Raw genomic sequence first — 15,000 nt, forward strand, 5'->3', positions numbered from 1 at the left:
AAAATGAGAGAAACATCCAACGTTAATTTTCACCAACAGAAAGAGTTAGGACCAACGGAGAGCTACAAATACCTAGGGGTATTTGAAGGTGATGGAATCAAACATTCAATAAGGGAAAAGATCAGAAAAGAATGTTATTGCAGAGTTAGGGTGACACTCAAGATAGAGCTGAACGCAAAAAACAAGATCCAAGCGATCAATACTTTAGCCATACCGGTCGTGACTTACAGTTTCAATATCATTAACTGGACAATTACTGAAATATGTAACCTTGAAAGAAAAATACAAAAATTGTTGATAATGCATAGAAGGCAGATACAGAACAACTTTACCTGCTAAGAAAAGAGAGTGGCCGTGGACTTTTACAGCTGGAATTAACCATAGAGATTGCTACAATTCACTTAAGCACCTACTTGAAAAACTCTGAAGAATGGATGTTAAAAATTGTCTTAAAGCACGAAATCAAGAAAACCTTATACTCAGTAACAAAACAGGCAAAGAAATATCTAAATGAATTCCAAATACAACAAATCTCAGAATTAGACTACTGTAAACAAGCACAGAAAAGGCTAGGCGTATGAAAACCCATACTAAAACTGCTGCCTTAGGTATTCTTACTGATAAATGGCAAGAAAAACCTCTCAATGGCAAATACCCAAAGCGAGCTAATAATGCCGATGTTGACAAAGCCCTTACCTATCAATGGTTAGTGTCTTCTGGCTTAAAATCAGAGACAGAAGAGTTTATCATAACAGCCCAAGGTCAATGCCTACCTACAAGGAGCTACCAGGCCATCATATTAAAGAACGGCAGTAGCCCAACATGTCGTGTATATAAACAACAAAATGAAACCATCGATCATGTTGTCTCCATGTGCAGTCTTCTTGCGCCTACAGAATATCTCAACAGGCATGATAGAGCAGCACAGTATATCCAGTGGGTAATTTGCAAAAACTTGGACCTACCCCATGATTAAAATTAGAGGATGGGAAAGCAACGATATTCTGGAATTACGAATTTCTGATTGATAGAGTAATTGAGCATCGCCGAGAGGTCATTGTCGAATCGAACAAAAAGGACAAATACTGTCAGATCATTGATGTAATCATACCAAATGATATGAAAATTGGGAGTAAATAGGTTGAAAAATCACCAAGAATTGAAAATGGAGATGGAAAGACTGGAATGCGAGAGGGTGATGTAAAAGTGATACCAGTTGTAATCGGGACATTAGGCTTAATTCCATTGCAGCTTCAAGACTTCTTTCAGCAGTTGGGAATACCACGCAAAATTGGTGTCAGACAAAAATCAATCTCGCAAGGTACTGCGAACATTTTAAGGAAAGTATTATCTGTCTAAGGTCCTTCGGTGCAAAGTATAATGATGTTGATGACGGTGGTGGTGATGATGATGATGATGATGACGACGACGATGCTAGTAATAAAAATCTCCAAGTTTTTCGGACTGGTATGGAAAGAGAAAAAATGTGCGGTCAGTTAGCAAGAGATACAAGCTCCAAAACAGATACAGAAGGCTGGTGATTGTGAATTCAGAGAAGTGACCTGAAGATAGAAACAGAAGCGCTTATATGTGTGACACAAGGACAAGCATTGAGGACACACTATGTGAAGTGCAGAATTGATAACACAACTGAGAATGACAAATGCAGAATGTGTGGTAAGAAGAGTGAAACACTATGGCACATTGTTAGTGAATGCCCAAAATTGGCCCAACGAGAATACAAAAGATGACATGACAATGTGGTAAGAATGATCCATTGGAAGCTCTGTTGAAATTATGGCCTAGACAGACCAAAGACGTAGTATGACCAAATCCCAGAGGGAGTTACTGTGAACGAAGATTGTAAAATTCTGTGGGGTGTAACGATTCAGTGTGACCATCACGTTAGACATCGGAAACCTGGCCCTGTTGTGGTGAACAGAAAAGAAAAAAAATATGCCTGATAATCGACATAACACGTCCTGCTAACAACAAGATCAAAAAGAAAGAAAACGAAAAGGTGAACAACTATGATAAATTGAAGTGGGAAATACGCAGGTTGTGGGCAATAAAGAGAGTGGACGTGATTGGCGCGCTTGGAAGTATCAGCGCTCAACTAACATCATGGTTCAAAAAGATTGGTACAAATGTAAAGATAGAACATCTACAAAAATCAGCATTGCGTGGAACTGAAAGAATTCTCCGCAGGGTCTTTGAAGCACGATCAGGAAACAAGTGTTACCTTAGTCTGCTGGCTGTGGGTAGCTGACAATTTCCACCATGCCCGGAAAAATAAAAGCTGAGAGTTTTCATGATAATAATAATAAACCACAGCACATACCCAAGGCACACAAAGCTGCGCTTGGTAGTGTAGTGAAAGCACGTGATGAAAATAAGACTACTGTATAATTAAAATAAAAATAATGATGATAATAATAATCCTTTCTACTATAGGCACAAAGCCTGGATTTTGTGGGGAGGGGGACAGTCGATCGCATCGACCTCAGTACTCATCTGGTATTTAATTTATCGACCCCGAAAGGATGTAAGGCAAAGTCGACCTCCGCTAAATTTAAACTCAGAACGTAGCGGCAGTCGAAATACCACTAAGCATTTCGTCCGGCGTGCTAATGATTCTGCCAACTCGCCACCTTACTACTACTACTACTACTACTACTACTACTACTACTACTACTACTACTACTACTACTACTACTACTACTAATAATAATAATAATACTAACAATAGCACTCAGATAGCGCAAACCTCCGTCAAGGCATCACCAACGTCCTTTCAACGATTAGCCAGAGATGATTTTTAAAATGAGAATATCTGAAATAAACTCAACTGCTCTCACAAACGAGAATACTAAAAATGAACCCGACAGCTCTCAAAGATTAAGTAAAGAAAAAAACAAAAAATCCTCCAAAACAGGAAAATAATCCAAAATCCTTGTCTGGTGCCTGATCGATTCCAGTGGTGGCCATAGAATATTGAAGGTAGCTGTAGAAAATTTAATAACAGTAATAAATAATTTATTCTTATTTATTACAAGCCAAAGTTAACAAATTCATAATTCAAAATAGTTACAGCCGAAAGGGAGATAACTGAGAAAAACTTGAAAGTTAACGTAAGATCGTAATCATGTAAAGTGCATATAACAAATAATCCAGAATCCTTGTCCAGTAGCGGATCGATCCCAAAATCTAATCAGTTCGTGCCAGTCACGAGACCAAACATCCCTGAAAGTTTCATCCGAATTCATCCAGCGGTTCTTGAGATATCTTGTCTACGGACAAACTAACATACACGCTAAGGCGGAGGTAATAATAATAATAATAATAATAATAATAATAATAATAATAATAATAATAATAATAATAATAATAATAATAATGATGATGATGATAATAATTATAATAATAACGCTTTCAACTTTTGACACAAGTCCGGCAGCTTGGGGGAGGGGATGAGTCGAATACATCGACCCCAGTACTCAACTGGAACTTATTTTATCGACTCCGAAAGGATGAAAGGCAAAATTGATCTCGGTGGCATTTGAAATCAGAACGTAAAGACAGACGAAATGCCATTTAGCATTTTATCCGGCATGCCAACAATTTACTGCTACGCCACCTTAATAATGAATATTAATAATAATAATAATAATAATAATAATAATAATAATAATAATAATAATAATAATCATAATAATAATAATAATAATAATAATAATAATAATAATCATACAGACGAATACAGATCTGTTAGCCTTAAGAAGCTACGTTACGAGTGATGTTTTCATTCAGGTAACTCGGAAGCGATATTGTCTCAAAAAGTTAACCCTAAACAGACAGATCCGTCCCTTAATGTCAACATCCAAGCTCGTCATGCCTCAACGATAACAAAGCAACATACACACCGAATCGGCCGTCATCCAGGTCAACAAGGGTCGCGCCCCCAGTGAGGAACCAGATTGAGTGCGAAAAATCAGCTACTGGTACAAATCTTCCTGAAACATAGGAGCTGGAAGTACCCCACAGCCGGAATATTCCAACAGATGGCCATCAAATAACCAAAAGAAAAAGAATGAATAATGGTGAAGGGGAGATAATAAAGAAGTTCTTGAGGTTTTCTATCGTGCCATGTATTTCCCACAAATAAATCTAATACTGAACAAACCTATATAAACTGGAGATAGAAGCACCTTGAAGTAAGATCCTACATAGATAGTATCAAACTTGCCAACGTCAGAAGAAGCATTATGAAAAAGAAATTACTAACTGAATTAGAGATTGACCAAATTAAATAATCAGTAAGGAATAAAAGGAACGAAGTTGCAGTTAAAGAAGATACTACTGAGGAAATAGTTATAGACCAACCCAGATCTGACGAAAACGCAGTAATGATAGAAAGGGTCGATGTAACTGATAAGCAAAGTAAAATACTTTCTGAACCAGCCATAAACACCAAGGCAGATGAAAATCAAATAGATGAAGAAAATCACACAGAAAATGACCCAACTGAACTAGATGATCTAAAAAAATCAAATCATGATTGAATGGCTGAAAATTAAAGAAACCAGTATGAATGAACGTGACATTCCTAAAAATTCGCAACCCTAACCAAAAACCTGAAAGTAATTGGTAAGACCCGCCTTGCACTTAAGGATATAATTTCAGCTAATGATGGTTGATATTACAGATCTCATTCACCGGTACTAAGCATCCGCGAAGATCTCAACGATTCTATGTGGTGAAAAGAATAGAAAACGGCAACATTCTCACAAAAATCCAATTTGGCAACAGCGTATTCAACACCAAATTTAGTTACTTTGTCTGACATAGAATGTTTAAAAAATCTTAAGTTTGAAAAGAATATCAAACCAACAAAAATCCGAAAATTAAAGAAAAAGTATATGAAAACCATACTTGCCCTCGATATCACCATAGAGACTGTCAAGCAGAAGGTATCTGCTAAAGCTGCCCGCATAGCACGGTATGAAAAGCGCATTAGATTCTTCGAGGACAACAACATGTTAAAAAATAACACGAAATTTTTTTACAGGGAGATAGGGAAAATACCAGTTATAGCAAAGTCTGTCCCATCAAAAGAAGTGCAGGAATTTTGGAATAAAATTTGGGCAGAAGAAAAAACATAATAAAAGGTCCCTTAGATTGATAAAATATCTACTGACTTAGACTCCTTCGAAGAGCAAAAGTGGGCGGGTATCAAGGTAGAGAATGTAAGATCTGCTCTCAAGAAGTCAAGCAAATGGAAGTCTCCAGGAAAGGATATAATTCTTAACTTCTAGTTGAATACCTTCCCAGAGAGTCATGGACTGCTAACAAAACTTTACAACAATGTTTTGCTGCAACCTAGTTCAATTTTCTCTTAGTTAATGGTGTTACATTTTTACTTTCAAAAAATGAAGAAACAAATGAATCAAATAATTATAAACCCACAACCTGCTTAATAACAATGTATAAAATGCTAACATCTGTCTTGACTGAATACTCTTATAGTTTTTTAATAGAAAGTGGTATATTCCCTAATGGGCAAAAAGGATGTAAAGGTGGGCCCTATGGTTGTAAAGAGCTATTCATCAATAAGATGATGTTGGAAGATTGTCACAAACTACACAAGAACTTGTCGATAGTCTGGGAATTTATGAAATAGCACCTACTTTGCGAAACTTTTTGTCTGTAAATATGAGATCATGGAGAATCATACTGACTTTGAACAGTGACAATGAATCTCTCAATGCTGGAGATGTAAGAATTTCATGCGGCATTTTCCAGGGTGACTCTCTATCATCACTCCTCTTTCATCTAGCCTTAATTACCTCTCTCGAAATTGCTCGATGATATACAATATGGTTATAAAATGCTTGATAAAAATATAAATAATCTCCTTTGCATGGATGATTTAAAGCTCTTTGCAAAAAATGACCAACAACTACAGGGCTTACTAGCAATTGTTAAACAATTCGGTGATGACACCAAGATGCAATTTGGCCTCGATAAATGTGCAAAAGCTTTATCAAGGGAAAAATGATAGAAGTATCCAACGTTAATCTTGACCAACAGAATGTCATAAAGGAGTTAGAACCAGCGGAGAGCTACAAATACCTAGGGGTATTTGAAGGTGATGGAATCAAAACATTCAATGATGAGGGAAAGGATCAGAAAAGAATGTTATCGCAGGGTAAGGGCAATACTCAAGATAGAGTCTAAGAAACAGGATCGAAGCGATCAATACGTGACTTACAGTTTCAATTACTGAAATATGTAATTTTGACAAAAAATCCGAAAATTGTTGACAATGCATTGACTGAACCACCCTAAGGCAGATATAGAACGACTTTACCTGCCAAGAAAAGAGGGTGGCCGTAGACTTTTACAACAAATACAAAGCAAAAGTCAAACATATAATAATAATAATAATAATAATAATAATAATAATAATAATAATAATAATAATAATAATAATAATAATAATAAAGAAAACACCGGGGACGTTGACGTTTAACATGTGAGAGCGATAAAACACTGCTCCGAAATTTATCCAAAAACATCGGAAATAAAGACATCGCATGGAGCCAAAAATAGCTGACAAAGGGTTGGACTATATCCAAGTAAGTAATACTCATTGAAATTTATTTCTATTTTCCAAATGAAATAAATAATACTGGTATTATTCAACCCAAGAATAACAATCGGGAAGTGCGTACTTTAAACTTGTTACACAAAAAGTACGAAAAACTACACGTGCAAAACAATTTGACAACAGAAATGAACGGACCGGTACCCTACGAAAATGATGACCGTCAAAAATAAAGAGCTGGACTTGTTCCTCATGTCCCGCAATTAAAACCAAAAAGGCATAAATGGACACGTGAGGAATATATTTCAATCCTACACGCTTATTTTACAGCAGTGCTCTACCCAAAGAACGAAAACTCAACAACATATACATATAAAATACGGAAGAAAAATAACCTAAATAAAGGCTTGGATACAGCAATGTACCCTAATAAACTAGCTAACATACGAAGATATATTCTCAAAGCAAAAAAAAAATATATATATATATCAGAAATATAAATAGAACAATTAAAAGGAAAAATACATCAGGAAATTGTAAGATAGTAGCCGTGCATATTTAAGAAAACCATGAAGTTTAACTAGTTGATCAAACTGAGGGTGTTACAAGAATTCTGTTGAAAAGAAACATATAAAAACAGAAGGTGAAAGAGAAGTAAAAGTCGCTATAAAAAAAACATCAAACTTACTTCTTGAAGATGATCTTACTGGTATTAAAGACAACCGCTTTAGTAACTAGCTAAGATACACTGTGAAGTCGTATCTTAGCTAGTCTGATTGAAATATCGCTGCAAACTGTTACATTTAATCGAAGACCAGAAAAAAAGAAGAATGTTTATGTGATTATGGGTGGAGAGAGTAATAATATAACAGCACGGTCAATATACTATGGCATTAAGGGAAAAACATCGGGTGACATTCATTCTTATTTAACAAGTATGGTAGATTATAACTGAAATATTCACGAAACGGCATAATTTTTTTTCCTTTACTGAAGGTGAGACCTACTGTTAAGCAAGTCGATTGGACGTTTTCCGTCAAAAGCTTCATGCCTAATTGCTCTTCTAATCGACTAGATGCGAATGGATGTCAAATGCATACGTACATACATACACACATACATACATACACACGCGCAAACATACATACACACATACATGCATACACACATCCATACATATATATGTATATATATAGCGAGCGAGAGAGAGAGAGATATAAATAGATAGATAGATAGATAGATAAATAGATAGATAGATAGATAGATAGATAGATAGATAGATATGCACATACACACACGCACACGCACACAAACACACATACATGAGAAATTAAGATAACCACACGTTTATATTATTATGTCATAGATAAGTGAAGGCTGTCGCCGGAAAGCAGCATCGATTGACTTACATAAAAGATGAGTATTTTCTTGCAGAAGACCTGAATTTAAACCCTCCATATATATAAAAGCATTGTCTAGTCTTGAACCCGCAACTTCTGCAGGAATTGTAGGAGTGCCATCCTGATATGTAGTGTGTCTTAAATCTGACCGAACACGTACATTTCCAGGCCTGTCCTCGCCCATCTTCTTCCAAAGAGAAAAAGAGAGAGCTAGATAGAGAGAATAATGGAGCTCAGAACTGAACGGGTGCCATATTTACCAATCCAGAAAGGATGAAAGCAAAACTGATTTCACCAGGTTTTGAACTCAGGTGGTAGATACGCGGAATTAATACTGTAAGGCATATTATCCTATTGTCTAACGACTGTGTCAGTTGGCAGAGTCATAAGAGCTTTGCCATGTTCTTAATATACAACATGAAATCGACATGTTGAAAGTCATGCCTGAACGATTTAGCGAATTGAGTCATTTCATTCTACGTCATTGTGTGTTTAATGGACATTGGTTTTGAGGGAGCAAATGTAGAAAATATTTTCTCACGAAGTACATGCCTTTTTATGTTCACATGTAATAATGTTCATTATATAGACGGGCGCCATTTGCATCACAGCTGTCATTACATTATCTATATACTTGATCTGAATGTAAGTCTTCTCTTGGTGCCGTTGAAATAAGTACCAGTAATATCTATCTATCTATCTATCTATCTATCTATCTATCTATCTATCTATCTTTCTGTCTGTCTGTCTGTCTGTCTGCCTGCCCGCCTGTCTGTCTGCTCGTCCGTCCGTTTGTTTGTCTGTCTGTCTATCTATTCATAAGCATGTTTATATATATGTATATATATGTTTTTATATATGTGTGTGTGTGTGTGTCGTTGTGTACGTGTATGTTAGGTTAATTTTAGTGCTACTGGTAACATGTAACCAAGTACAACCTGTCGCATGGTCGGTCGGGCTGTCAGCCACTTAACCAACAACCCTACCAAGTTTGGTATAACACTCGCAACTTCGTTTACATCCAGTTATGCAGACTTTTTAGCAAATGCGTACGTTGTTTAGATAACGGGATTGTCCATGTACAAAGCCTTTCCTTACTTTAAAAGGCCTCGCTTGATTTTTAATTTCTCTATTATGTGTTGCATATTATGGTTGGCTGTAATCAAGAAAAGCAAAATGCTATATGATGAAATCAAAGCAAATGACAGCATGGATGATAATCTCTCTTATCATATGCTATACCTGTGTTAAAGTGTATAGCTCTGTAGAAGGACTGAAAAGCCACGTCAATGCTGCTCATGTTTAAGAGAACAACCAAACGTTGGTATTGCTCAAAATCGAGTGGCAGCCATCATGCATGCATGCTTGTATGTATGTATGTATGTATGTATGTATGTATGTATGTATGTATGTATGTATGTATGTATTCTCTTTCTTTGTTTAACTTAGAGTAAATTTTGACCGGCCACTGATTTCGTAACAAAGTTATGAAGGGAAGTATCTTGATTTAACTGTCATCCTTTAAATCTTAAGAAGGTCTTGCAGATTTTTATAGTCTCAGATATCGAGATCATTCGTAGCGTATGAATTAAGGATTTGCATTCTCTCTCCAAGTTTCCAACTTCAGCCATACTTTGCTCCAGACGGGTTGATATGTATCCTGTTGCTCCAATAATAATGGGTACAAAGCTGAAAGTGCATATTGGGTATTGGATTTAGAAACTCTTTATCAATAGTCCATACATGTCTTTTTTTTCTTGTATTTTTCTAACCACATTCATGTCCCAGGGGCAGCTGATTTCCACAGCAGAACATATTTTTTATTTGTGGTGCCACACAACGATATCTATCTGGTTGTGTTTTAACTTGATGTTTTAATTTTCAAGGTCCACCAGTATTTCTTTGACCCATCGGCCTCAATATGGACAACATCGTTTGTAGGTAATCTCTTTTTGCTATTGTTCCAGACCGTTCTGGCCACCGTATCATGCCTCATGGGAAGATAATATCTGGAAGACGTTTCCTCACAGTTGGAAACGTCTTCCAGATATTATCACAGGTCGATGTCTTCAGCCTTGGTTTTGCACAGCCCACATTTGCTGTTTGTCAAAGTTTTCTGCCTTTTATGTTGTAGGTACTTGGTGGGGATCTCTTGTTCTTGGATTGCATGACTGTAGTCTTCAAAGTGGGATGTCTTAAACTTGTCGGTACTCCATGTCAAGCTGTTGACATGATCAGTCCCTTCTATGGTTTGTGTTTTGCATGTCAAGTACCCATGTACTACATTCTCATATATACATACATACATACATACATATATGTATATATATATATATATATATATGAGGGTGTTTGTTATGGCTGGTCAGAGAGTGACCATTGCTTTTGCACCTATAAAACGATTAGCGGTATAGGCGATTCGTTTGACTCAAATTACTTGAAACAGTATCAGTACCGAATAGTGATCTTTATAGCTAACTTAACATGGTTATACATTAAGAAAGCTATAAAACCGCGGTATTCCCCCTGAAGAAATATTTAGTATAGACGTAGAGTGTTAAAAATTACAGAATACCAGCATCTCATCAGTGCGAGATGCTTTCTGAATTCGAATAGAGCAGTTTTATGGCGTTCTTAAAGTATATCAACGTACGTGTATGTATGTATGTATGTATGTATGTATGTATGTATGTATGCTTATATGCGAGTTACGCAAATTAACTTAAATTATAAATGTAATCTACTGTTTCTTGCATATGCCTCCATTGCTGACGCAGTAAATGAAGTAGGACAACTGCTACACGAGTAACGCTGTTTGAGACAACCTCCCCCCAAAAGTAACAAAACAATATCACGTGCCTACAGCTCTCCATCTCTTGTCTCTAGAGATAAGATTGTCTGTTTCATAATAGAAGTCAATTTTGGAGAATTCTTGATTCTTAAGATTGTCTTTCCATCTCATTTGGAATCAGTACAAATTGCCACCAAGTAGTTTGTCTATTCCCCTGGAAGCGAATATAATTTCAATACCCAGAACTTATCTTGTATAATATTAAATATATCTTTACTTGTTTTATTGCTCAACTATATACCGCGGGCCATTCTCAGTTGCCTTAGTTCAATATATATATCAAGTCATCCCATAAGTTCTGTCCGATTTTGCCTTTCTTAAAATTGAATGAAATTTAATAGTATTTTAGAATGTCTGAAGGAATTAAAAATTATTTTTATGCATTTGTGTACACAATAATAGAATTGAAATTTGTTTGATTAAAATCCTTTCTAACATGGAAGTATCCAAAGAGCATTTAAGGCACATAATGCTTTATGAGTACAAAAAGGAAACTCTGCAGCCGAAACGACTCGAAACATACACTCAGTTTATGGGAAAGAATGCTTAAATGAAACTCCTTGCAGAAGATGGTTTGCAAAATTCAGAAGTGGAGATTTCAGCCTTGGAGATGAAGATCGAACAGATCTTCATCTGTCCAGCTGAGTTTGATGATAAGTTCTTTGAGGCATTACTTGAAGAAAATCCTGCATTATCAGTTGAAGAATTGGCAATAAATCTTAGTTCAAACCATCCAACTGTTCATCGTCATCTTCAACAACTTGGAAAGGTTCCTAAACTTGCAAAATGGGTGCCTCAGGAATTGTCCGAAAGCGACCGCAAATCCCGAGTTGACATCTGCTCTTCTCTCCATTCTCGCTAACTCATTTCACCCTTTTCGGATAGACTTGTGACTGCTGACGGAAAATGGATCTTCTATCGAAATGTTAAATGTCATAAACAGTGGCTTGGTAAAAGGGAAAAAGCTCAACTACAACCGAGAAGGGAACTTCATGGGAAAAAGGTTCTTCTCTCTATCTGGTGGGATTGCAAAGGAGTAATTCACGTTGAATGGTTACCACCTAATACAACAATCAATGCTTAAGTCTACTGTCAGCAATTAGAGCGTTTGAACCAAGTTTTGAAGAAAGAAAAAAACTCGCTTTAGTGAATCGAAAAGGTGTGATGTTTCATCAGGACAATGCGCGACCCCACACTGCAAAGATCACATCACAGAAGATCGAAGAGCTTGGTTGGGAAAAAATTCCTCATCCACCTTATTCTGCCGACCTTGCTCCGTCAGACTACCATTTGTTTCGTAGTTTACAGAATCATTTGGGGGATATAACTTTCGCAAGTCAGGAGGTGGTCGAAACTGACATTTCAGAGTTCTTCGCTCTGAAACCAAAAGAGTTTTATATTGATGGGATTAAAAAGCTTGTAAATAGATAGAAGGAAGTCATAGATAATCAGGGAAAGTACATTGATGATTAAATTTCAATTAAATATAGCATTTGATCACTTGTTTTCTTTATTCAAAATTAAAATTCGGACAGAACTTAAGGGATGACCTGATATATATATATATCTTGCAGAGAACGGTTATCGTTTTGAAAAACTGAAGAGTTGTCTAGTTCACGCTAGATATGGAACCAATGGTTTTTTTTCCAAAACTATTACGTTACACATACAAATATATGTTTGAGTGCATATATATATATATATATATATATATATATATATATACAGATACTCACGAAGCGTCAATGAAAACTATTATCTATTAAATTAACCACCATTACTTCACTGATACTTATTTTTTTCATTCTTCTTCAAGGAAGACGAAAGGCAAGGTCGATGCCAACAGGAATTGAACTCGAGAGATAAAAGAGATGTAACTAAATTACACGTGTCATTTTGCCTGGAGTTCTTCCGATCTTGCAATCACCTTCCACTTACTGTTGATGGTGTGGTTGCTGATACTATTGATATTCTTGGTGCGGTTGTAGTCGCAAGTTAATACTCGGCAAACTGAGACCATGTTAAAGCCATTTAAGTCAAAGTCACTTAACGGGTAGCTTCTAGGAAAAGTACGACTGCTTCACATTCCTTTTTACTCTCCTATAAAGTAAGGACATTTCGTACCTTGTTAAAAGGTACCGATATCTTACTGTTTCTTTTTCTTCACTAGAATGTATGTATGTATGTATGTATGTATGTATGTATGTATGTATGTATGTATGTATACATGGAAGCATACACGCATGTATGTATGCATGTGTGTATGTATGTATGTACATATGTATGTATATGTGTATGTATGTATGTATACATGGAAGCATACACGCATGTATGTATGCATGTGTGTATGTATGTATGTACATATGTATGTATATGTGTATGTATGTATGCATGTGTGTATGTATGTATGTACATATGTACGTATGTATGTGTGTATGTATGTATGTATACATGGAAGCATACACGCATGTATGCATGCATGTGTGTATGTATGTATGTGTGTATGTATGTATGTATGTATGTATGTAAGTATACATGCATGTATGTATGTATGTATGTATGCATGCATGCATGTATGTATGTATGTATGCATGTGTGCATGTATGCATGCATGTATATATGTATGCATGTATGTATGAATGCATGCATATATGTATGCATACATATATGTATGCATGTATGAACGTATGTATGCATGTATCCACGCATGTATGTATGTATGCATACGTGTATGTATGCATGTATGAATGTATGTATACATATATGCATTATGTATGTATGTATGTCCTGAGTATGACTTTAAAAATAAGCCTCAGGTAAGAGGGTAATTTTCTAGCAATCATCCTCAAATCACTGAAGAATTAACGAGTGATTCGTTGTATTGCAATGCAAAATTAGACCACTACGCAGAAAAAGTGGATTGCGAAAGAGCAACGTCCACTCCTGGAGGAGATTTCTCTCTCATCCATTCAGCACTAGCACAGCAGGAGAGAACAAGAAAGAAGATCTTACCTGACTCATGTCTCTTTCTTTTTTTCCCCCTTTCTTAATAAAAAATGTAAAATCCCTCTGTAGCTTTTGATGTATGCAAAAGTTTGTGATGTCGGGCTTTCATCTATGAATAAATACAAATACAAAATAATTATTTATAAATGTGTATATACATACATACATACATACCGCATCAGAATATTTACTCCACGCGGACAATTACCTTCCATAGGACAATTCCCCACGACAACAACTACCCACTAGGACAATAACCAGCCTCTTGGTTAATTACTCTCTCTCTCTAACATATTAAGAAGTTTCAAATCATCATTTGTTATCCTCAGGGGTAATTGTCTTTGGAGGGTTATTGTGCATGAGGTGGGGGTGGGGTAAATGTCCTAGATTCATATATACATACATACATACATATATACATACATATATACATGCGTACATATATACATGCATGCATTATTACATTATAAATATATATATATATATAGCCGTTGCCAGTACCGCCTGATTGGCCTTCGTGCCGTTGGCACGTAAAAGCACCCACAACAAACTCTCGGAGTGGTTGGCGTTAGGAAGGGCATCCAGCTGTAGAAACTCTGCCAAATCAGATTGGAGCCTGGTGTAGCCATCTGGTTCACCAGTCCTCAGTCAAATCGTCCAACCCATGCTAGCATGGAAAGCGGGCGTTAAACGATGACGATGATGATGATGATGATGATGAGGATGAGGATGATGATGATATCTACATATATACATTATAAATATATATTATATATATATATATATACATATATATATATATGTGTATATATATGTGTGTATATATTATACATTATAAATATGTGTATACATGTATGTGTGTATGTACGTATGTATGTACGTATGTATGATATGCATATGTATATATGCCTGCGCGTATGCATATATGTGTGTGTATGTGTGTGTGTGTGTGTGTGTGTGTGTGTACACAATTCTATTATGCTATTTTCGGTTTCAGCCAGAGGCTATGACCATGTTGGGGCACTTCCATTATTGCTTGTCTACAGCCCTGTCTACAGAATCAATAAGTGGGTTAGACAGATCTACTCTTCTTTGTGATGTGGGTTCAACCGGCACATATTTACATCTACTCCTCT

At 36.1% G+C, this 15,000-nt stretch overlaps 1 protein-coding gene across 16 annotated transcripts in view; it reads right to left on the minus strand.

Moving 5' to 3' along the window:
- The window catches only part of LOC106871624 (uncharacterized), a 168,711-nt gene that overhangs the window by 127,182 nt on the left and 26,529 nt on the right, over positions 1-15,000 (minus strand). For 8 of the 16 annotated variants that reach the window (XR_016240693.1, XR_016240694.1, XM_089347320.1 and 5 more), the window contains exon 2: positions 13,871-13,973. Coding sequence is in view for 2 of the 16 variants with exons in the window: in XM_089347320.1 (XP_089203446.1) it covers positions 13,871-13,879 (9 nt within the window). In the remaining 14 variants the exon portion in view is untranslated. Of the gene's footprint in view, positions 1-7,295; positions 7,507-13,870; positions 13,974-15,000 lie in introns of those variants that run through there. The other 8 variants (XM_089347326.1, XM_089347337.1, XM_089347328.1 and 5 more) reach the window with 4 other exon arrangements.

Source organism: Octopus bimaculoides, chromosome 2, assembly GCF_046866305.1.
Source record: "Octopus bimaculoides isolate indiv1 chromosome 2, ASM4686630v1, whole genome shotgun sequence".
In the NCBI taxonomy this organism is placed as follows: domain Eukaryota; kingdom Metazoa; phylum Mollusca; class Cephalopoda; order Octopoda; family Octopodidae; genus Octopus; species Octopus bimaculoides.